The sequence below is a fragment of the Oryzias melastigma genome, linkage group LG3 (assembly GCF_002922805.2).
Source record: "Oryzias melastigma strain HK-1 linkage group LG3, ASM292280v2, whole genome shotgun sequence".
Lineage (NCBI taxonomy): Eukaryota > Metazoa > Chordata > Actinopteri > Beloniformes > Adrianichthyidae > Oryzias > Oryzias melastigma.
The window spans coordinates 19,160,017-19,184,518 of record NC_050514.1 but is presented as its reverse complement, the minus strand read 5'-3'; the positions used below and the strand labels follow the sequence as shown (position 1 = coordinate 19,184,518).

General features: G+C 39.3%; 2 protein-coding genes across 2 annotated transcripts; both read right to left on the bottom strand.

Annotated features, from left to right (window-relative positions):
• Window positions 1-699: 699 nt before the first annotated feature.
• On the bottom strand, window positions 700-17,530 carry LOC112160600 (stereocilin). The gene is made up of 29 exons (XM_036216956.1): window positions 17,328-17,530; window positions 15,586-16,956; window positions 15,217-15,241; window positions 14,589-15,135; window positions 13,587-14,468; window positions 13,435-13,497; window positions 13,235-13,360; window positions 12,645-12,811; window positions 12,374-12,560; window positions 11,919-12,034; window positions 11,546-11,678; window positions 11,252-11,434; window positions 10,994-11,032; window positions 10,740-10,916; window positions 8,675-8,824; window positions 7,697-7,755; window positions 7,438-7,561; window positions 7,267-7,349; window positions 7,038-7,173; window positions 6,411-6,613; window positions 4,360-4,450; window positions 4,105-4,276; window positions 3,847-4,016; window positions 3,306-3,461; window positions 3,065-3,207; window positions 2,566-2,714; window positions 2,235-2,332; window positions 963-1,110; window positions 700-844 (listed from the first exon to the last, which is right to left on the bottom strand). Exons 2-29 carry the CDS (start codon window positions 16,682-16,684, stop codon window positions 768-770), a joined length of 5,703 nt encoding a protein of 1,900 aa, XP_036072849.1. The 5' UTR covers window positions 16,685-16,956; window positions 17,328-17,530; the 3' UTR covers window positions 700-767.
• A 2,021-nt stretch (window positions 17,531-19,551) lies between these two features.
• On the bottom strand, window positions 19,552-23,444 carry gas8 (growth arrest-specific 8). Its single transcript, XM_024295169.2, has 11 exons — window positions 23,303-23,444; window positions 23,033-23,128; window positions 21,663-21,860; window positions 21,285-21,485; window positions 20,924-20,975; window positions 20,638-20,840; window positions 20,422-20,520; window positions 20,227-20,307; window positions 19,925-20,134; window positions 19,771-19,836; window positions 19,552-19,689 (listed from the first exon to the last, which is right to left on the bottom strand). The coding sequence occupies exons 1-11, from the start codon at window positions 23,303-23,305 to the stop codon at window positions 19,630-19,632; spliced, it is 1,269 nt and encodes a 422-aa protein (XP_024150937.1). The 5' UTR covers window positions 23,306-23,444; the 3' UTR covers window positions 19,552-19,629.
• Between the last annotated feature and the right edge of the window lie 1,058 nt (window positions 23,445-24,502).

The window sequence follows — 24,502 nt, the reverse complement described above, 5'->3', positions numbered from 1 at the left end:
CCAGCTCAGCAATGTCATAAAAATTAGAGATGCACTCAGTGGGAAATGCCAGCTGCTGCATGGATGAGCCAATCAACAGTCAGCCAATTTGTTACCAATGCTGCTGCAAGAGAACAAACAGGAAACCAGATGAGAGGTAACAATTCAGTGTCTCCAGTCATTTTTATATTTTATAAATCAACCTTTTTATTTTGATTAATCCCACTTAAATGGATCATATATTATTGGTATGCCAGAGCATGTATATTTCTGTTCCATATAGAAAGCATTAAAGGCATTGTACTGTTGCCTGCTATAAATGTTGAGGAACACACTTCATATCCTTACTTAGCTGAAGAATGTCTACAGAATAAATTAGCAAACTAAGTGCTATTAAGGAAAGAGTTCACTGTGGTCAGATTACTGAGGCAACATTATTTATTAATTAGCATTTGCAGCTTTTTTTATTGGTCCTTATATTACGGTTTGGCAGTAGTGTAATTATGCATCAATATCTTATAGTTAAATGACAGGAAACCTTATTCTCTTGTCAGATAAGCACCAACCTTCTCTTGATGTGGTTCTAAAAAGGAAAGAAGGTTGCAGAAACGCATGCTGATTTGTATTCTGCCAAGCTAATAGCACTCATAAAAGGGAAGCATGAGCAGCAGAGCCCCAACCAGAGCGCCATAAATCAGCAGCCCATTCACAGAGAAGCAGAAGAGTTCAAAATATTTATTTTAAGTACAAATAACATATCAAGAGAAGTCACACCATTTTCCAGCATTTTAAACAAGTTGCCGTAACAAAAAGCACAGAGCCAGTGAGTGTAAAGTGTTCAGGGGTCCAGGAGCCAGGTTTCTCCCTGCAAAAGAGGAGTGAATTTTTATTTATGCCTCTGCAGAAACAAGTATCACCATAAGTGATGCATAGAGGCATGTAATATATATTAAAAAAAAGATTTGTGCATTTTCTCCACACACCTCGGAGCTCAAGTAAGACATCGCCCTCGTAGCGTGCAAGTGTGAGAGCGTGTCTCTGTTCAGTGTCCAGCTCCGCCCACTGTTCCTGTGTGACAGCCCACGCCTGCTCCACACTCAGCCACGACAACTGGACGGCGCTGAACACCACCTGCCAGAAACACACCCCCACGTGAAGTTATGCAGCTTTCCTGTTTTTATTTTTCACAGAAAACACCCTGCAGCTTCCTCAATTATACGTTGAAAAGTTAGAAAATAATAGGCCACAATTTGTACACGGCGGCAGCCTGATTTGTCACATCAGGAGACATAGAATAAAAACACCTTCAAATACATCCTCCTTATAAAACTCACAGATTGTAACACTTCACAAATCTCTCAATTATCTGCTTCCTTTTTATCCATTGTGTTGATCTTTAAAGTATTTTGGTTCATGAATCAAATCTTTGCTCAAAGCAGAATTTTTTTTTCCATCTTCCTCAGTTTTGCACTTGATGCTGATCTATTCATTTTCAAAATCCACAGGTTATTCATTCCTTAAAGAGCACTAAGTGCTTTATTTCTTTAGTTTGTATAGTAGAAAGCCTTTTTGTCATCTTGTCAGCTTCTATAATATGTCTTAATGAAATCTGTCGTGACTTCATATGCTGCCAAATAGTTGGTAATGAGAGAGACTTTGTAAATAACCAGATGGGGAATCTCCTCATTTCGGAGACCTGAGTCTCTGCAGTTTTTGTAACAAGCTGTTGGCAGAGATTTTTGTGGCTTTAAAATGTCATATGAAAGAACAGTTTTTTGTTTGTTTTCTTAAAATTTTTAAAATTACTTTCACGCTTCCAACCATTTTCTGAACCCACTGAATCCCTTTTGGGGTCACAAGGACCGCCTTACTGTTAGACGAAGGTGGGGTACATCCTCCACAACTTTTTAAGGCAGTTTAAGATTTTTAAAAAGAGTTTGCAGATGTTTGAGATTATTTTTTTTTTAATAAATGTAGTTCTTTTGCAAAGATGGTTTCACTATTTAAACAAAAAAATTCCAATTTGAGAATGAAACCAACCAAAAATAAACTAACATAAATAATAGAACACTTTATCAGGGTGTAAGAACTTAAACGCCAAGAATGTTCTTTCTCTTTTCTTAAGCTTCAGGTGTTTGATATTTATTTCATAGCTGAACAGTTGGGCCAAACTGCTTCCTGTAGGCGACAGAGGTGATCCATTCTCTCTGAAACTGGGGGTTGATTTGAACAAACAAGCTTAACATGGAACTCACTGCCATCTTTTTGGGAGACATCAAAGCAATAGCTTCAGGGGTGATTCCCTCCACTTGTTCCTGAAGGAGGGCTGACAGCACAATATCAGGCAATCCCGCTGAAAACAGAGGCAAACACTGAAGCAAGGTAATTAATGTTTCTCATTACGAATCACAGCAAGAGGGTAGAAAAACATTCTTGTCTTTTTCTACAGCCTCAAAGCCTCTGGGATACATTTAATTGCACCTATCCATCCAAGAGCTGTCAATCTGCATTTTCACCATTCTCACTCTTCGGGAACATTAAAAAGAAAAGTTTACACACACGCTGAGATATTGTACCCTGACATACCTGCCAATGTCCCAATTTCAGTGAATATCTCAGGTCCCCAAGCACTGATTGGACCAAAGGCCTCTGGTCTGGACAAACAGCTCGTCAGCGCCTCCAACTGCTGCTCCGTGCATGGCAGGGACATCTCCCGCAAGAACATAACAGCCACACTGCAGGTAGAGGTGAGAAGATTAAGGACCTTATCCTCCCCTGGGGGCATGCAGAATGTTTTAGAAAGCCTCCTCCAGCCAAGAAACATTCATCAGCCACCTGCTTGTTGGCATGTTTTCAGGTTTTCCATACACATTCATTGTTTAATGCAGTAGAGGTGGCTTTCACGACAGGTTTTTACTTATGCTTTATTGTACCTCATTTGTCCAAGCAGATAAAATGTCTGTTTTTAGGAAAAGTTTCTTTTTTTTGTGATGTTCTCTCGCAGAATGTTTAATAATTTAGCTACTCTGGGCTGTAAAAGTATCATTGTTGAATGGATGCTTGTAAATCTCAAAAACAGACTTACCTGAGGTTGTAGGAGCTGAGTCTTTTCATCTCTGAGGGGTAAAGACCACAGATCAGATGGCCAAATGTTGCTAGATCGACGTCTGTTAACTGCTCCACTTTCAGCCTTCGTTTTCGCATCACACTTAAAACCACCGCTCTCATCTGAGCAGCCAGTCGGAAACAAACGATGTAAGGGAACACCACGGGAACCGACATGACTGTTTCAATATCAGGGTGGAGAATCAGGAAGCAAAGTTCACCTTTCGAGGATTCCAGTCTGTCAGTGTGCCAAGATGTGTCAGTACAGTCATGTCAGTGAGGCCGCTGTCCTGCAGCTCTCTGTCCCCCATCTCTGTCACCAATGAGCCCAGCGCCAGCACCTGATCCGTCCTCAGCTCCCTCACAGGGCTGAAGAGCTGGATTTAATGAAGAGACATCCACAGATTTGCTTCCAAATCACATCATAACAGCAGTGCAGACTTGCCTCACTGTTCTTCTTCTGTCAGAAGCAAAAATTCAATGCTTTTTACAAAAATGGATCAACAAGTAGTGTTAGAAAATCAGCAAATTGTTCTTTTACTTTAAACATTTTTAGGCCAAGGTGCTCTAAGGCGAACAGAGCTGCTCCAGCTCATCTCAGCCCCTGGGGAACTCTGAGATGATGAGGTCCTATTATTCCTGACTGACCCACTCTGCACAATCCATCAGGGAGAACAAGCTGTTCTACTAGTGTCAGGGGAGACAATGTGTGTGGAGGCTTTGAGGCTGAAAATAATCTTTAGTAGGAGGAGTTTTGCTGACCCGCCTCAGTCTGATCCACAGTGACCGCCGCTGCACTGAGCTCAGGGATGAATCCTGACCAAAGACTTCCACACATTCGCTGAGCTCCTCCTCTGACATCCGGCTGAGCTGAGTAGATGTCCAAGCAGAAGGAAACGTCCCTCTGATGTCTGCACAGCTTGGAGTTGGCACTACATAGAAAAAAATAAATACATCTGAGTTTAACAAGTGCTTTTTAAATAAAGTTAATAGCCACAAAGTACTGGAAGTGTACTGAACTTTTTGCTTGACGATTCCGCGCTTTGACGATCCACTGAATGAGGCTCTGAGTCTGTTGCCTGTAGTGATGCTGGTCCACACACTGGACAACACAAACTCTGCCAACCTCGCTCTCCTTCCAACTCTTCTGACCCACCAGGATCTGCTCCACTATGTCCTTATTCAGTACAGTCTGTTCAACAGAAATGGCTGTAGGATATGAGTTCCTACAAATGTTAAACACACTTCTCGTGCGGTGATCGGGGTGCTGCTTACCTTTGGAATGGAGTTAATCTGCTTTGTTGAGAGAGCAAACATTAACCTGCCCAAATGTTCCACATCACCAACGTGCCATTTGGATGGATCACTGGAAAGAAAGCGCAGGCTTTATCATCAGAGCTGCACTAATGTGTGAGTTGGAATTTTCCTTTTAGGATTATTAAGCATCACAGATCATTACATTTAAAGGGCAGCTATGGCTTAACAGGAAATCACCGACTGATTGGCACAAAAAGTGCTCAATTCTGTTTGTCTAGACTTCTGTTTGCCGTGTGACAAAACCATGTCATGAAGGAGCCAGATGGCACAACCTTTGATGTCGCTTGTGAGTGAATGAGTATACATTTATCTAGAAATATTCATTCAATAACAGAAGCTAAAACATAAATCAAATTATTTTTTAAACAGTCTTTACATGAGCAGCAAACACTATTCTACTGTTGGACTCTAAAACTACTACTACCAAAATCACAACTTATTTTTAAAACTTCATGATAAAAAACAAACAAAAAAAACAATCAATACCACATTCATAAATGATGTCTATCTAGTCTTTAAATGGTATTATTTCTAATTAAGTGGCATTGACCTTTTTTCCAAATCCCTTTTAAATGATCATTTTAATTATCAGTGCTGGACACTTGCTTTTTTAACATCGATTGACCCAGTTCAAGACGAATAAATCATGTTGGCAGAACACTGGAATCACAATAATAAACAAAAAGGGATTTCAGTCTTCATTTAAACTGAAAAAAACCAAAAAAAACTAACTTTCCACAAAAACCTCCCCCAAACAGCTGCTGAACTTGCCTTGAAAAATACCAGTAAAATTGCACGTCATGTTTATCAGTGAAAATAAAGACTTTATCTTTGTCTATGAATCTTATAGAAAGTTTAAAGTGTAACGGATTTTATTTTACACCCCTGCTGCCACAAACCTATAAAGTTTGCTAAATCTCTACACTTTGTCATCCTTGTCTTGTGTGTGAATCTTTGTGACAACATAAAGAGAGGAACCATTTTCGTGTCAGATTTTTACTGCAGACCCCCCTTAAATGCCTCTAAAAAGCTACGTGCCAAACAATACCGTTCAATTATGGAAGGAGCACAGCATCAGCGGGTGTCAAAATAAATGGATGAAGGCAGCATAAAGTGCAGAGTGCTTTCAGTGCCAAATACCACATATAAACCTACCTAATGGTCTAAATGTAGTCATTTTAGAATTTATAACCTGAACTGCATTGTTTTTCTAAACCAACATAACGCTACAATGACAGTTGCTCACAATTCTTGTGATTCATATTTTTAGTGAATACTATGACAATGCACAACATTAAAGCAGTAACTGTCACTATTTGAAGATTCAGTAGAATAATTCCATAAATAATATTTCTTTACTAATAATTCTATTCATTTATATTGAAATTGATTATTTAACAACTTCTGAAAAGGCAGCTCTATAACAATCCTAACAATTAGGATTTCCTTAAAGATCAGCTCCATATAAAATTGGGTTTTTTGGTGTTTTTAGCATATTCTTGTACATTTTTCTCATGACTGAAGATATATATTAGGAAAATTAACTATTTCTGAGTTAAAAAGCTGTGAATTGGGAGCAGATGATAAAAATAGCACTCAAAAAAGAATGCATTTGTGACATTGAAAATGCGCTACAAGCTCCCCGCTCCACTCTCCAACAGGGGGTGGAGGGAAGGGTGGGCTTTCTTGTCCACAAATCAGAGGCACATTTCTAATACACTCCTGCTGCCCTACAGAAACATATTTCCTAGAAAGGAACACAGTTTTTATATTTTGGCTTAAAATTGTATGATCATCATTAAAAAAAAACACTGGGAACACTTTTAATAGATTATAAGACAACCAGAGTGGGTCTTTAACTAATCATCTCCATGCTTACAGTACATCAAGTGTAAAAAAAAATTCTGATGGGTTTGACATCTAAAGCCTGAAAGTTTTCTGAGTTTGTCTTCTTGCATTTCGCCAGTTGTTGTTTTATGAGTAAAGCCAATATATTAAGAAATCGTTACCCAAATAAGTCTTTCTGAGTTAGCATGTTGCTAATATCTCTCAGAGTCTCCTTAGGAAAGCAGAAGCTTCTCATCTCCTCCAGCCGCAGAGCCAGTGCTCCTCGATCCACCAGAGCCAGGCTGTCTCTGTCCAAGAAAGGCAACAAAGGCCCCAAGATGTCCAAAATGGGACCACTTATTTGTGGCTCTGCCAGAGAAGAGCCCTGTAAGCAAGTGAAAACAGAAAGTACTTAAAATATAATAGGGCTGCTCTCTTTATTTTTTCACTTTACTAGTTTGAAAAGATGAAAGGATGAGTCAGGTAATCTCTTTCGCCATCGGTTCCAACATCTCTGTTTGTTTAAGAACTTATCAAGTGCAGTATGTTCTTTCCATTAAATGGTGTGTAGCAACACATTAAATGTATGAGTCACTGCCAGTGACGCAAGTTCACCAAAAATAGCATCCCTTTTCTTCAAAATTGTAATGGGGGTGTTTTGTTAATTTAATTGATTTCACAGGATGCTTAATTAAGCTTTTTTTGTTAATTTTTTTTTAAATAATTGTCCTCCTTGTGCATCTTGCTTGTCTTAGAAATGCAGTAAATGCAGCAGCGTGTGTGTGGACTCAGTAATGCGGGTGATTTACCAGCTCAGTTATGGCTCTCTCAGCTAAATATGTTTGTTTATAGTGTGGCAGTTTCAAGAAATCTATAAAGTTTGTCTTAATGTAGTCCAGAATGGCTCTGACAGATGCGTTGGAGAGGTCTTCCATCATCGTTACTCTAGAAAACAGCAAATGAAAGGTGAAGGTGATCACAGTTTGGAACTCCGGGGAAACTTGTCCTACATCGCCATCTGACTGAGTCAGCACTTACGGTAGTGTCGCAGCGAAACCAGCACTCAAATCATTGAGGTCAATGACAGGTTGTTTCCTCAGCTCTTCTACTATGCATTTTCTCTGGTAACAAAAGCAGAGAATGTCACTTTTTTGGCAAAAGTTTATTGTTGATAATACAAGAAGGTAACACAAGAAGTGTGTTCCTCACCAGAGCAAGCCTCATGCCTCCAGGCAGTTCACTTACAAACTGAAGGAGCTCTGAGAGATCCGTGTCATTCTTCCAAAGCCTCAAGAGACTACAACTCATTCCACCGGCAATCTGACCCAGATCCCTAAAAACAAAAGGCAGGTTCTGCTCTTAGCCGATCAAATATCTGACCTTAAAAAAGGTTTTTACTTTAGTTTTATGAAGAAGAAATTAAGTCAATGTCTATATATAAACATGAACTTTAAAGAGTCAAACATACCTCAGTGACTTGATGGTAAGATTTTTGAATTCGTGGACTTTACGAAACAAAAACTGAAACTGTTTTAAAAAAGAAAAGGAACATGTGTTCAGAATATTGACAACTATTTTATAAAAAAAATTAAATACAAAACTAACACAATGTCAGATTTAGTTCTGCTGTTCTGTTTGAATTTACAAAGTTTTACAAACACATATTAGTTTTAAATATATAAACAAAATTAAATAGAATTGTCATTTTTTTATAAAAAAATATGTTGCCTCATAGAGCTGCAGGTAGCTTTAACTGTTTTATTATTTCTTTTTTGGTTCAATGAACTCTCATTGTATGAAATGCTGCTCTGACTTTTTGAAGGCAAACAAATCCCTTTTCAGATCCCTTCACGGACGCTTCGGCCAATGAATATTAAACGCTCTAACAACCAGATCAATACAAGCAGTTGTACGATGGACCTTTTATCAGGTAAAGAAGCAGAAGACACATTTTGTCGTAAATAACTGAGTACATTAAGCTCTTCCTCCGTGCAGCAGTGGATGTTTCAGGGTGAACTGAGAACTCTTACAGCACTGAACAATGAAACAGTTCCATTTTCAAACATATTTTATCATATTCATTGTCTCTCTATATTTTCATGTAAATGAAATGGTCGGCCTTGATTAATTTTACTTTGGTCTTGTTAGGCTGAAAGCAGTTGGTGAAAGCACTCTTGGCTGTGATAAAAATGCTTTAAGGTAGCCATTATTAATTTATGCTACACTCCTGCACACCACTGAACTATATCCAAACTAATTAGCTTGATGGCAGCTGATGTGAATGGAGTATTATTATCCTGAAAGGCTCATATCAAGCATATCCAATGACTTGCAGATTAATGGGGGCCGGAAACATTTTCCTCCTATGTAAAAGAATTGCCCTTTATAGTTGACATATCAATGAAATGACTTCACAAAAACTAGATTATAAGAGAATAATAAGCACCTGCTGCAGGGACCATGGAGTGTCTCTGTAGGCGTTGATGCTTTTCCAGATGCTCTCACCACTCGTGGTCTGCATCAGCTTTCTCAGAGGGGTGAAAGGAAGCAAGCAGGGTACCTGCTGTGTGATGTTATTCCAGTCTCTGTGTAGAGCCTGTCAGCAAGCAAAATTTATTAGATGCCTCAGTTTTGAGTCAGAAGCACATCTTACTCAATTTTATGTTGTGATGCCAAGAATTGAAAACAAATGAGAAGGAAAATTAAAGCCGCGAGTGGCGTTGGATGCCCGCACACACGAGCCGGCTCGCCTTCACCCTCACGCCTCCCCTCTACGTACCAACATCGCCCACCTTTGACTCGACAACACTTGTTAAGCAGTAACTACTACGCACCTCAACCTTCTCTTTTTGTCAGGCTGTGACAATTTGATGTAAAAAAACATCATTTTTTCAAAATAGAGGCGTTTCTGTTGTTTTTATCTCCATAGCAACCATTTTATGTTTTGGTCGCCTTAAGATACGAAACAGATTGACACGAGTTTCAGAAGAATGGGGATAAGTTAAATTTTGGATTTCCTTAGAACGGAGGTTATTTCCTAACCACGCCCACATTTCTTACTTATTCATATGTTTTGTTATATTATTTGTTTCAGATAAGCCTGGGATCAATATATAAAATTTTCACAATTTTAAACTGAAAAATGTGCGAGTCACTGGAGAACACCCCTTTTGCAAGCTCGCCACATGCACACCGTTAAAAATCTAAAACATCTAATAGCAACATTTTTTCCCAATTGCTTCCCAATGATGCCCGAGAAGTTAGGAAGCGATTGAAGAAAATCCCTACGACAAGCTTTCAATTGTAGCTGGTACTAAACTTGTTTTTTTTTTTTTTATTCAAGATGGTGGCCTCTTCCGAATGTCAAAGGTCAACGCAACTCCAGGGGTTGTTGTGGACGTAAGCTGGCAGCTTGTGCGTGAAATCTTGTACAGAAACGGAAAGATTCATTTTCCCGAACAGGAAAATTACCAAATTTTAGATTTTGCAACAAAATGGCCGCCAAACCCTAGGTCGTGTGGCCATCGCATCAGTATTTCGAAATGTCCTTTGGATATCCCACACACATTTACATTAATTTCGTCTGTGGATTCCAAAAATATTTTGTGTAAATTAAATTTTTTACCTGATTCAGCGTTTTTTGTTTACCAGGACCTACATTTTAATATCGTCATATTGTCTGTTATTGCTTTGTTCAGCGTGAGCTTGAGAACTCATGGACCCTTTTTACAACATTCTAATAAAAAATGTGTGAGCTAGCTAAGCTCACAACAGTTGTAAACTCGCCACAAGCACACCATTCACATTCTACAACTTCTATTTCCAACATTTTTTGCACAGTAGGTTCACAGTGATGCTCGGGAAGTTACGAGATGATGGATGAAAACTCGAGGACGAGTTTTTGTTTGTAGCTGGTACTAAAGGTGTTTTTTCCATATATATATCAACTTAGTGGCCTCCTCCCAATGTCAAAGGTCAATGAAACTTCTGTGGTGGTTGTACACTGAAGCTGGAGCCAGTTTGTTAAGTTTCGTGAAAATCGCAAGAACAAAAGTTTCTTTCTCATATTGTGGAAAAACGTGAAGATCGCCAAATCTCACACTTTGGCCCAAAATGGCCACCAAGCAGTACGTCGTATGGTCATCCCTAAAATATTTCCAAAAGTTCTCTGGGATATCCTCAACACCTTCTGTTTAAGTTTCGTTTGTGTATTTTGAATTTTTTCTTCTTGGCTCCATAAGTGATTTTCAGCACAATATTTATTTTTTTAAGGCTTTGCTCGCCATAATGTCATTGTCTTGGCGTGGAGGTTGTTCACTATGTCAAAAATTCATTTTTGTCAGATCCTAAGAATGTGCAAATGTGGCGGGGGTCGAATTTTCGTTCAAAGATGCAGAAATTTTTCTCAACTGCGAAAATAATGTGGTCTTTGCAGTCAGTGGCTTCCATAAATAAAGATGGGGATGTTTAAGTGAGAAAAGTGATGAACCAAAACAAAAAAGAACTGTAACCTCCTGCATTGCACTGTAGAGCATAGCTCTTTGTCCAGGTTTCAGATCTGTTAGCAGCAGCCTCCAGCACGAACAGGTCGCAGCTTCACTGATCTCAGACCAGTGGAGGTCTCTGAACACAGCAGGGGAGAGGCCTGGGTGTAGAGGCTTCAGGCTGCACACTTCTTCCATTGTGAGCTGGAAAATTCAGATACGTGCAACAATTAGGGCAAAATTGACCAAAAAAATTAAGTTGCTGAAAAAAGTGTACTTACATTTGTCTCCTTTGAAATTTTGGATAAGATTTGAAATGCCTGAAGGCAGAGTAAATGAAAAATAAATATTCACAATCACATTGAAATTTAAAAGCATGACATATAATGCACCACTCTATTTATCATTGGTTCCAAAACAAAACTGTCCGTCATAAGTATTTTAGGTAAGATAGATGTGTGTAACAAAAATATTTTTTACACAGCAACAGAGCTGCAGGTATCAAAATTCTCAGAAAAGAAGAGAAGAGTTCTTCTGACCTGAGCTGGTAAGTATTTGTGCAAGCCTGGTTTTGACAGGACTTCCAAGAGTTGCTGAGTGGGAAGAGACAGCAGGAAGGGAGCTCCTAAATGGGGCAGCAAACCGCTGAGAGCAGACAGCTGTGGAGAAGCCATGGCGCTGACGTTCAGAGTCTGAACTGCTGGTATCAACCAAGATGATAGCTGAATAAAACATAGACGCACCAAGTTAGTCAGGAATTTTTTTGGGGTAGAAGAAAGATGCACAGTTTGAGCATGCTGCTTAAGGTTTGGAGTTCGTTTGTGGTTTCTCACCCTGCCACTGGCACTGATGAGCCCTTTGGACATGCACAGTGAAAGCTGCTGCCACAGGGCAAAAGACACCTCTGAGTCCTGGAGATATGGACCCAGGTCTGCTGGATCCAGGTAGCATGCAAGAACTCCTAATCTGCATTTAGCAAATTCAACATTTTTAAAATGTAAAAAAAAAAAAAAAAACTGAAGCCTATTTTTAACTGATAAAAAAGAAGCTTAAAAAAATGAATATTCAGTATATACATTTATCGTAATATTTCAGATTTAGAAAGCAATTCGTTTTCATAATTTGCTGCAGGTGTAAAATAATGACATCCAGCAATGATAATCTAATCAAGTGCAAAAATGAAATAATGCAGCATCTTGCTCCCACCTCGCTATGTCATCACCAGTCAGATTCTTCCTCTTGCTGAAAAGGGTCCGAAGCACATGGCGCCCCCTCACACTATCCAGACTGCTGTTGCCTAGCAACTCCACCACAGGACTGAGCTGAGAATTAATTAAAGTTTCAAAAACAAACAGCATGTAGTATTGTGTTTGGAGCTTTTCTCAGTGGCACTGCTAGAAAAAAGTTTCTGCAACATCTTACAAATATACTTAGTCAATTTTGAAACAGTCACTGGATTAATATGATTTATCAGTTCAAGAAACACAGAGTTTGGAATCCTCCAGGAATGGGAAACATCTGTTGCAAGCTTGCTTGGTTTTGGAGAGATACTGGCGACAAAAGACTGAAAACTAATAGTGAAAAAATGACTCAAATACAGAATTTAACAGTGTTAAGATGTAAATCAGAATTATTTGTGTGAGTTCAACAGTTACACTAACCTGCTGTGGTGTCAGCTGCTGAAAATGGTTGACAGGAAGATACGGCAGAAGTGGGAGAATGGAGCTAAGAAAGTACGGTGGCCATGTAGGGACGTCTCCCACCGCTTGAGACTGCAGCAGTCGTTTCATGAAGGCCTTTTTCTGAGGCAGCTTCATCTCTGAGCTGTGGTCTCGAATAGCTGTCAACCTGCCGGACAGTGCAGAGGCTGTGAGCTTTGGAGGGGAGAGGAAGTTACAATGAAATATTATAATTCCTCTGTCAGTAACTCACACGCTGTCATTGACAATAAGGGAGGCTGGGAAACTCATTATGTCTGAGACTGACATGAATGGTATGAAGTGAGAAAGGTCCACGAACAGCTCTGGGGTCACTCTGGGGAACTTATGAATAAATGCAGCTGTCATAGTTTCCATAGCCTGTAGCTCTTGTTGAGAGGCCTGACAGAGGACACAAAACAGGACAAGAATGATGCGTACACAGGTGGGCCCTCTTTAACAATGCATGGGCCATGACATGCATTCAAACTCTACCATACAGAAGAAAGTGCACATGCCCTCTCTTTTTGTAATATTTTATATTTAAGAAAATGTTTTAAATTAGTTTTCCACTCTGCTGTCAATCCTACAAGTATATTTGGATCTTCTCCTGTCATCAGGTAGTGATGGAACGCTCCATCGGGTCACCAGTTCATGATAGGGTCACATAGAGGCTATTATTCATAGATGTTATGTGCTTTGGTCACCTTGGACTCCTGGAGATTAGCGTAAAAACATCAAATTTTTTCCTCTAAACAACACACTCTGTTATCCTCGTCTTCGTTGTTGTAATAGCCAGTGGTCTTAAGCAGCTGAACCACAAACCTGGCTGGTTTCAACTTGCAGCTGATCCCAGCTTTGATGCATATGGGAGATGAATCTCTTTACAGCGTCTTTCTCAGCAGACATCACCAGAGTTCGAATGCTGTCTCGTGGCATCTGCAGGTACTCCTTGTGAGACAGATTGGTGGATAATAATGTTTGGTGAACTGTTAATCTTTAACATAGAAATAGACATACGTTACCTGCAGCAGAACCTTGAGAGCAGAGGAGTTGTCGTCCCGCTGAATGAGGTCCCAGAGAACTGGCTGCATTTGTGACATAAACAGGTTATTCACTCACTCTGTGAGTCTGAGGAAGACGAGTCTGAATGTGTCAATCAGCAGCTGTTTCTTACACTGAAGCAGCTCAGCAGGTCTTCTTTCAGAGTGGCGTTCTGCTCTCTGCGCAGGAAGACTCCCACAGTGTGAAGGACACTCATGGAGGCTTCAGGCTGCAGGGAGGCCCAGGATGAGTTCTCGAGCAGGCTAGATAGGAGGATGGCCTGGCCGAGACCTTGTCTTGCTTCTCTTTCCCCTTCGTCCAGCCCTGAAGAAAGCCCCACCATGAAGTCCAGCATGCGCAGCACGTATCCCAGAACCACTAAAAAGCTTTGCTGCTCTCCTCCCTCCACTTCACACACGCTCAGTTTGTGTAGAAGGTTTGTCAGCAGCGGGGCTGGATCCACACAGAGTTGTGACGTGTCAAAGTCATACGGCGCTGGGAGCATGTCGAAAACCCTTTGCAGAAAGCATTTTTTGTTCTCCTGCTCTGTGTGCAAATCTGCACAGAAATCTGCAAACTGAAACTTTAACTTTAACAGCTCCTGGTATAACGTGGCATTCAGACAAATGTACTCTTTCAGTCCTTCCTTGTTTGCACACAGCTCCTGAAGTGTAGAGTTGAGGAAATGATGGACTGTCCACTTCCTGTACTGACAAGTCTCCACAATGGAGTCATGGTGGGAGAAGTTGTTCATCTTGGAGCAGTAGGCTGCCGCCCAGCTGTCCTGCAGCTGCTGGGAATCAAAGTACTCTTTGCGGCACAGAGAGGAGATCAGGACCGAGCTGTTCGGCAGGAAGCAGTGCCTGAAAATGTCTGCACTGAGCGGACTGGAGCCCAACTGATCGAGACAGTTCTCAGTAAGACCTGAACTCACTGCTGTGTCACTAGAAAGCTGCACACACAATTCAGCTATGCTAGTTTGGTTCAAAAAAGGATATTCCTTTGACAATGCAGCCTGAAAACAAAGCAAATTGCAATTATTTCTGAATGAATACAAATTAAAATACTGTATATGTTGCAAAAGAATTTGTGCATTGTGTGTTTGACAAAACAAACCTAAATAATGCAAGAATACCTGATGTGCTCTCTGCAGCCAGAACGAGGAGTTGGCACAGACTGTGTTGTTGAATTCATAAGCAAAGAACTCACTGCAGACATGGACCCAAAAGAAGTCCTCCTCAGCAGCAGACAGGTACCAAGCTGCATTGGTGCACGCAGCGTGCAGGTCAAGCCCCATATGAGCCATGTCAGGGTCAACCGACCCGTTCTCACCTTCAAACAGTTTGCAGTAGAGGAACACAGTGAAGTTTGAGACTCCGGTTAGGCCTGGAATGGATTCATTACACGCCGCCTCCAGGATCTCTGCTGAGGCCGAGTGCTCCATCTCTGTCTGCTTAATGCTGCCGTCTCTGAACTTGGTGCGAGCTGCAGCGGGAAGCTTAAGAAGGCGTTTGGATTGCTGGAAAGAAGCAGCATGCGTGGGCGGCTGGGCTTCTGTCTGCTGTGATTGATGCTCCTCTTCGGTGGTAGAAGGGCAGGATAGAAATGGGAGTGAGCCTGGAGGACCCTGAGAGGTGACGCCCAGAGCCTGAGTGTTCCACATCACGTTGTGCCTTATGCCCCTGCAAATTCAGGGAGAGAGCAACGATTAAACCAGTTTTATTTGAAACTTGCCGTAAAAAGTCATCACGGAAATATCTTACCATAAGATCAAATGTCTCAGGTCACCTTAAGGAAAGACAAATGACATGCATTATTTGAAAATCAAAGTAAACGGGTGATGAAAAGAGGCAGGTGGAGGCTCTCTACCTGATATAACACAGGAGCTCAATCAACAATGCCCAAGATATAACGTTACTGACATCAATGAGAGGATAAAGGGGATTAGCTGAGCTAACAACAGAGGCTTTCACTGCGCAGAGCAATTATAAAGATTTTAAAGCAGTGTCAGTCACAGTCACCCGGGCAGCTCAGGGGAGAACTTTTGTCAGACTGATGAGACACTTAGTCCCAAAGCGATGCTTCCTTTGCATTTAGAGTATCTGAGGGTTCCACCATTCTGTTTTACTCACCAACAGAGCACCTTCCATGTGTGTTCTGCTGTTTTCCATCCACCAAGCTGCTGACATCATCAAGGAGCACCATGGTAACTTGTGAGACTTTCTTTCTCAGGTTACTATAGACGGAGCTCCCCACCCTGTGCAGAAGGCCCCGCCGCAGCCCGTCCAAACTCCTCACAAGAGCCAGGTTTCTCTTTGCCAGATGACGCTCTCCTCCAGCTCCGCTGGAACGAGACAAAACCTGCAGTAGGAAGCTCTGCATGAAGTCTGCTTCATCCTCGGTGACCATCATTTCATCCACAGATGCGTTTCCAGACAGCAGATCCTGCCTTAGGGCTTCAGGAGGCAAGCTGAAGGGCCTAAAGCGACCGATCGCACTTAAGCCCTTTCCAGAAGCTTCCCTTGCAGGGTGTAAGCTGACCACGGGTTTCCAGTTGCGTGTCTCCAGGAATTGCAGCAGCTCCTGAAGCCAGCTCACACGGAATTCACAATCATTTTGGCCCTTTAAAGCGCAAATAAAGCCCTGGAGGCCGGCGCTGGCCTGACCATAAGTCCCACTGACTAGAGCCTGGAGCACAGTTTCCAACACAGCGCTCACGGTTCTCCAGTTCTGAGACAAGAAAGTCAAGACGGACTTCTGAGGTAGATGCTCTGATAAAGTGATGACGCTTTGCAGCAGCCCCAGCAACCAGTCCCAGTGCGGGCTTCCCCTCAGGGACAAAAACCAGTCCTGTAGTCGGATGCTGGGCCGAGGAGGAACTCTCCCATTCCACTGGTTCAGTGCAGCACTTCCTTCAGACTGCAGGAAAAAATGCAACACCTTCTCCCACAACTGGGCCTCATCTTCTTCCCCAGGAGCCTCCTCCAGCTCTGCCCCCATCTCCTGGAGGTACAGAGAGATGTTGTAGAGGAACCCAGAGAGACGGTGCCGGTCAATTGGCTTGTTTAATGATGGCCTGTTCTTGCTGGGGAAAAGTGTTTTTAGACCTCCCATTATGTTCCTCATCCAGGTTGGCATGGACTGGCCTCTGTTGGGGCTTGAGTCCTTATTCAGAGGAGATCTGTTTGGACCATTTCCTTGACTGAGTTTTGCAATGATCTCCTTTAGCATGGCATCTCCTCGGTCCACATTATCTCGACCTAAAACAGGATAGAAATGGGAGCCGTCATTGAAATATTGAAGCAATAAAGTAATATTTTATTTAGCTAAGTTGTTTCAGTGCACTCACCTGTCCTCGCTCCTTCTCCGAGTAAAGCAACACAAAGCAGGATACTTATAAATGTGAGAGTGGCCATCCCTGACCCAGTCGTCACCATCTCCACCTCTTTCCAGGATGCTCAAAAACACAATGTCCTCACATTTTTCTCATTAATCTGGTTTTCCTGTGGGTTTCAGAGGAAAACAAATGAATGCAGCTTTGTCATTAAGCTGGAATGGAGGTAAGTATCGCTGCAAACAGAGGATATTAAACCTTAATGATTGTGCAGCTTACACTGCATGGTTTTTAAAGTAAAAAAAATAAAAAAAGTGTACTTTCTACACTGCAAACCTGAACGTCAAACCTATAGTTGATGCTGGGTCTTCACAGAGTGCACTCACTTTAACAATGAGCTGACTGTTTCAAAAACAAAAGTTTTGCAGACTTCCAATTCTCACAGGATCCTGTTCTGAACATCAAAATAAATCCATTTTAGGTTCAGCTATCTGCAGGGACGGCACCTAAAGGAAGAAAAATAAAATTTTCACAACTCACCAAGGGTTATAATCCATCGTCTTTAAGTGGTTGGCGGCATCTCCTTCAGCTTTATGCTGTCAACACAGTCTACGCTGACCTCCACCTGAGTGGGACTCTATTTCACCATCGCTCTGACTTTCTCTACTTTTTCCTCTCCCCCATCACCCCTCCCTCCAGTGTCCACCTGTGCAGGTGGTGGTGGTGTTTTAAGTCCTTTTTTCAGCCTCTGTGCTCAGTTTATCAGCTTTTTGCTGGTGTACAATCACATAAAATGTTATTTTAAATCTCTTTTGTATTTGGATATTATTCAACTTTCTCTTGCTTTTGAAGGTTGAGAAAAGGTGTTAAATAAAAAAAGTGAAAATCTGGATAATTTTTAATCGATTCCAGAATAACTGCCCCACTCTTGATCTGTCGCCCACTCACTAATTCTTTATTGAGGTGGGATTTATCTCTGGTAGCTCTGGGTGTGTTGGGGGGTGTAGTCTTACCAAGCGGGTCAGGCCAGCAGAACTATGTTTGCTGTCACTGTTTAGATACATTCATCCCCTTGTCTGGACAGACCCACAATCGAGCCCTGTGCAAAGGGCACAGGAGCCGTCTCTCCAGAGTCAGACCGCTGTCTGCATGCCCCGTAATCCGAGAGCTCTCAGTGAAAGGACCACCTTCTCCCTCCTTTTGCTTCGGCTGCAAGAGACTGCAGCCTGCACAGGGACAATAACTTCCTCCTGTATTATTGATGCCGCAGGGAACAGCGATCACTCAGTGCAGCAGGGCTCGATTCACCATGGGAATAGTCAATGAGAAACTGGATCTGCCCCACGTTTCTCCTCCCCCTGCTGGAAACTGTCACAGCAAATCGGCCAGGTAAAATAGCTGTTGTGATTGAAATACGCAGTTGGAGCCAACTATTAGACTAACTTTTCTGTTGACAGATAAAACTATTTAGAACAAATTGTGCATTTTAAAAGTTTAGCTTAACATGAATCAAAAAAAATATTATTTTTTAGATTACTTTCCTTCAATGCTTTCATTGTGAACACTTTAAAAGGCTGAAACGCTGCATAAATATCAAATATTTCTAGTTTTTTTTTTTTTTTTATGTTGTCCTATTTTTCCTATTTCTCCAAAATAAAATACCATCATTTTCATCATCAACTCTAAGAAATGACAATGTAGGTTATGGAGATACACATAGTTTGTTAATCCTGTATCATTGCTCATTCTTAGCAAAAAGGCCAGAAAATTTGAGTTTTGTTTTGTTTTTATAAAATAATACTAAAGCTGATAATGCTTTTTAAAGATAATTTAATGTAAGGTCAGTACATTTTAGCCTGTTTTTGTGATTCTGTTTAACACTATGCCTATAAGCAAATAAATAAATAATAAATCTCTAAGAAGGGAATCCAAGATACTTCCTCAAAATGACCAAAGAATAAAGGGGTTATGCTGATAGACTGTCATGACAGAGAGTTCTCTCCCTGCATTAGCTATTATGCCTTAACTGGGATTCTGGGCTTTATGATGTTCCCAAACCACCAAAATGTCTTCAGTTCCAACATTTTTTGTTTGGAAGCTAGCAAGTATATGTTAATCGAAGGGAAGTCTTTTTATTCTTTTACAATGTCACTGATGTGTTTAAGCAAACTCAGAACAAAGGAATAGCAAGCATTTTGAGGAGAAAAAAATGGCCATTAGGGGAGAATATTCTCTTTCTAAAACATTTAGCCCAATCTAAATAACAAAAAAACAGCTAAAATTGTCCTTTCATTTCTATACTCACCCTCAATGTAAACTGACTTAGTTCCATTATAATGTTTTATATTTCAGAAAGAAGAAAAACCTTTGACTTTTTGAAAGAAAAATCCACACTTTAAAGAAAAAAGTACACTTTAATGAAAAAAAACTGTTAACTGCAACAATAAATACATTATTAGTTAAATTAATACAACAAAGAAGTCTTAAAAGTAAAGCTGTTTTACAACCTTTTTCTGCATACAATCATTAGTCTTTAATTAAACCTAGAGATTTAGATTGTTTGGTTTAAGGTTTGAGGCTCACTGACTGCAGTTACTGCAAGAAGCCTGTAGAGGCCAGTAAAGTCACAAAGATAAAAAAAATCTTTTGTCTTTTTCAATTAATTATTTCTTTCAACTTAGATTTCTAGAAATCAGTATTGTACATTATATTTAGCTTTGAATAAGCTTAAAATGTTTATGGGTTAAGGATAGAAAATCAAGAAGACACTTCAATTTTCCTTTAATTCAGACTTGAGGTTTGTTGTTTCTGCTTTCCAAGCAAGAAATCTCACAGAAACATCTCATCCATGAGAATTAAACATCTGCTTTTCTTCACTGGTCAGCAGCAAATGACTTCGGGCCTATGGGATACACATTTGCATTAGTTTACTAAGTCATGTTATTTTAAAATAAATCAATAACGAGGTAAAAGAATGACTAACCTTCCAGATCTCATTCTTTTTGTATGCAATGTTCCTGATGGCAGATTTTCTTCTGTCTAAATCTTCCTACAAACAAAACATTTTTTTCAGTTCTTCTTTTATAGAATAAATAACAAAACTGAGTTTTAAAGCTGAGAGCGCAGGAGAACATTACCTCGCTTTTGTTTGCAATTTCACTGAGAACGGTGTGATCCATGTTTGGAACTGAGAGGACAGTGAAGAGCTGAGCCTGTGACTTCTCCAGACTGTCCGTCAGGTCCTGCAGCTTCCTCCTGAGCAATGTGCTCCTCAGTCCCACTTTTTCGCGAGTTCCCTCAATAGTTGGCATCACTGAATTGTACAGTTGTTCCTTTTCCAGTTGAAGCTGTGTGAATCGTGGTGGGGTAAAAATAAACGTAACCTTTTCGTGACTTAAAAATAGAGAAACATGGAATGTGATACAAACCAGTCTTTCACCTTTTTTAATTTTTGTTCTAGTGTTTCATTTTCTAATTTCAGGTCATCCACAGTCTTTGTTTCAGGAGTTTTGATGGATTGCTGCGAAGAAAAGTGCAAAAAATGAAACTATTAATTTCAGTGTTTTTGTAATACATATTAATAAGTCACACCTCATTTTTTTAAATAAAAAGAAAGTATTTACATAATTATAACCTTATATTTCAAGCTGGACTCTGCTTTCCTCTTAACGTTGGTCTTCTGGGCGTTAGGTAAATATTGAACTTGAATTTCTTTCTCCTGGGAAATTTTGTTCTAGGAAGTGCAAAAAAAACATGCAGTGATTTATAAAATATTAACTATTTCAGATTTTTTTTAACTGGAACACGCTTGCTTTATTTATTTATTTATTAATTTGAAAATAAAACCTACCTGGATTTCACTTATGATGTCTCTATTCTGCTCCCTTAACATGGTAACTTCCTGAGTGCTGTTGAAGACTTCACTCATTTCCTCCTGGAAAGCTACCATGTGGGTGTCCCGTTCCAGTTCATAGTTCATGACCAAACTTGCTTCAGTGTTCTCCATCTCTTCTTGGAACAGCTTGAGATGTTCTTCATATTTTGCAGCAGTTTCTGCACAGATAATGTCAAAAATAGAATTAATTTCTGAAAAACACAAATGTGAATAATTCAGTGCAGAGTTTAGTTTCATTTACTTGTCACTTGCTGCTCCCAGTTATTCCTGGTTGTAGTGATCTCATCCTGTAACTGTGGGGATAAAAAACAATATGTGGATGTTGCTTTGAATATTGCTGTCAAAGTATAGTGTGGAACAGCCTGACAGAGGAACTCTTAAATGTTAGCATTTTTGATGGTTTATAAGCATAAAATGTCTATAAAATCTGAAATCTGGTCAGGCCACATATCAGTAGTTGTGAAACATCTGTTGTATTTTGGAGGATGATTGATGTTTAAAGTCGTACATTGGAAAGTCACAGCAACAAGTTCACATTATGCCTTTAAATGTTATGCAGATCGACAATCACTTGTATTAAAATGTTTGTGTGCATTAAAAACCAGTAGTCGTTTTCTTTCAAAGAGGTCGTTGTTGAGCTCCTGGATTTCCACCATGCCAGCCTTGATTTTCTTATGAAACTCTAACTCCAACTGATCCAACTCTTTCTGGAGCTTCTCTTTGGAGACCAAAGCCTCCTCCTTCAACTCCGAGATCGTGCTTTGATGTTCACACAGGAGATGCTTCATCTTCTGTTTGTACACCTGATGAAATTAAGGATTCCAATAAAACATAACAAATGTTTCATCAGTCTAGCAATATTCCATGCTCATATGCCTAGAATCTGAATGAATATTTTGAATTTCATTGTAGCATTTAATACTTTTGAAAAAAATACCCAACAATTCAATTTCGACCATCATCTTACAGACTAAACTTACTTTGATCTCTACTTGGTGGTGCTCCTCATCCTCCTCCAATCCCTTCTCCAGGTTTTTCTCTTCAGCCAACACCTCTTCCAGTTTTTTGGCAGTGATCTGCCCAAGCGTGTGAACTTGATCCCTCTCCAGCTGAAAGTAGTTTCTCTCATCCATCTCTCTGTCCAGCTGTTCCTGAAGGTGAGCAATGTACTCCTCTATCTAAAACACAGAAATATCAAAGTCTTGTGCAGCTTTCTGTCACTTTGTTTCAGCAAAGAATGCTACCTCCTTAACCAAGCTGATATAGCCGTAAGTATGAGTAAGTCACAAAGCTGACAGGATGATGCTTAGACATCTTTAGCCACTGAGTCTAATAATTGATAGCGCTCCAGATGACTCTTCCACCTTTTGCAAATACACCCTCTTAAATGTTTTTGATTTAATGCTTTGTCCTGATACATTTTTTATTTATACTTTAAGGCTTTTGCCTCTCTGCAAAATAATGTGAATTTTCTCTTGGTATTGGTTAGAGCAAGGGTCTGCAACTTTCAACTCTGAAAGATCCATTCAGGTTTATTTATCACTGACTACAACCCAGTAGGATCCACAAGTCTTCCTTAATCCTTTGGAAAAAAACCACACACACAGATTTGTATATCATGCTGTTGTTACCACTATGGTAAACATAAATGAGCTGTTGTTCATTTTGCATAAATAAAACACAAACATGAAAAGAAAATATCCTTTTTTTTTTTTTTTACTTTTGACAGAAATTGCTTTCAAAATAAAAGACCATCTGTCACATATGATCATGTAGCAAATGTAGCAGTGGCAGGTGTAATGTCAGCAGTGATTAAATAAAAATATTAATTTTACCGTTGCTGGTGCATATCTACCAGAAATGTAACCAAAATGAAATCCAAACTAAAAAGTGACCCCTGCCATATTTTTTGAACACACTTAAGATTCCTTATTTTTTTCAAAAATAAAAAATTTGCTTAATAATACAGTGTGCCTTAATACTGGTTGTGCTTATTATTATCCACTGATTTTTGTAGAACAAGACAGGACGCACAAAAATGTGTCCAAATGTTGTAGTTCTACTTTTGATATACACTGTCTTTCAACTGTTTGTAGATGAGTAAACTTTGAGTTGGCTTATTTTTTCCCCTTTACTACTTTCTCACTTCTTACTTTATAGTTGCTTCTTAACATTTAGAAACTTTTTTTCTTTAATAATAGAGTCACAATGGAGAGATTAGAGAGTCATTCATGGCTCCAGAGCTGCAAGTTGCAAACCCGTGGGTTAGAATGGTACTTAACATGGCTGCAAACCTTTTCTTGTTAAAAAATACAGTAAACCAACCAACTTGATTTATGAGAACACATACCTGCTCCTTGGTGGTTTCTTCCTTGGTGCGTCCATTAATCAAGGTTTGCACATTTGCTTTTGCTGACTTTTTGCTAGTACCTTTCCTTTTGGGTGGCTGAAAAACAGAGTTTTTAAAAAAGCAAACCGTTTAGTTTTTTTTTTTTTTTTTTTTAGGGTGTTTTCTTCTACATCTTAGCATATGGGAGACAAAGGCTAGCATAAGTTGCAAGTCACTGTATTATATTATTTTAATGAGCGTAATTTTTCTAATTTAAAAACTGATAATTACCATCGTTTACGTAGCTCAAAAAACGCGGACAGAAACCTTGAGAACATTCAAAAGCTCAACTCCGTCTGACACAAGCACTTTCAAACATTCGTTTCCATAGCAACCGCAGGAAGTTCGCAGGTCGTGAACTTTTGAACCGGATATAGTTTTATTTTTATTTATTATTATTTTCAAACATAGATTGTATATAAAAAAATAACTATTTTTACAGTCAATGTTTTCAAACTGTTTCAAATACATCAAACTTTTTTTTTATTATTATTATTTTTCATTCGAGAGATCCAACTCTTTCTGGTTTGATTTTCATCATTTGTTAACCTGTAGTTGTGGAAGACTTCTTTAAAATAATGTAAATTACCCTAAGTTCACACTTCTTTTTTAATTCATTGACTATCTAAGTGAATTAATGAATTCTCAAAACAAATTTCTGAACAAGATAATGGATCTTAATTTGCACATTTATTTTTAGTGTGAAATTGTATTAGATAACACATATACCTTAATTTTTTTTTCATTGAATACTTGATTAATGTTATTGCTGTGTCCTGAGCACTGTATAATTACAAATGAGGGTAACTTCATGCATTATTGTTTCAAAAGAAAAAAATATATAATCAAAACAAATCACAACTTAAGATAATTTTGACCACACTTGACAGTTTTGAGCAAACTGGAAGATATTGCTATAGAACACTAAAGCTGTTATTATTTTTTTTTTTTGTTAAAGTATTTTAATTATTTTGTTTTATAGTGCTGAACATTTAGTGTGATCATTTTTAAGAATACCCAGAAAATTGAATATTATTGTTATGAACAACTTAATTCACAACACACTTCTATTATAACCCTTAGGTTAACAGAATTCCATGAACTTTTTAGCTAAATGACTCATCATACAGTCAAAAAGTGTATAATAGTACGTTTTCAGACCAAAAACCAGTCAATACTGAATTGTTTGATTTCATGCCACGGAAAAATATGGCTTCCACAGCAAATTTTTGAAGTTCTAAAGATTAAGAATATTAAATAAAATACACATTCAAAATATTGAATGTAATATGAAAAAACATTGTACATTTTAAACCAGTTTGCTTTTTTAAACCTGGTATGCAAGACTTCAAAGAGCTAAATAAGATGGACACAATATATCAAATCTTGTTTTTTTATTTGTTAAACTGACTTATAAAATTTTAAAAAAAA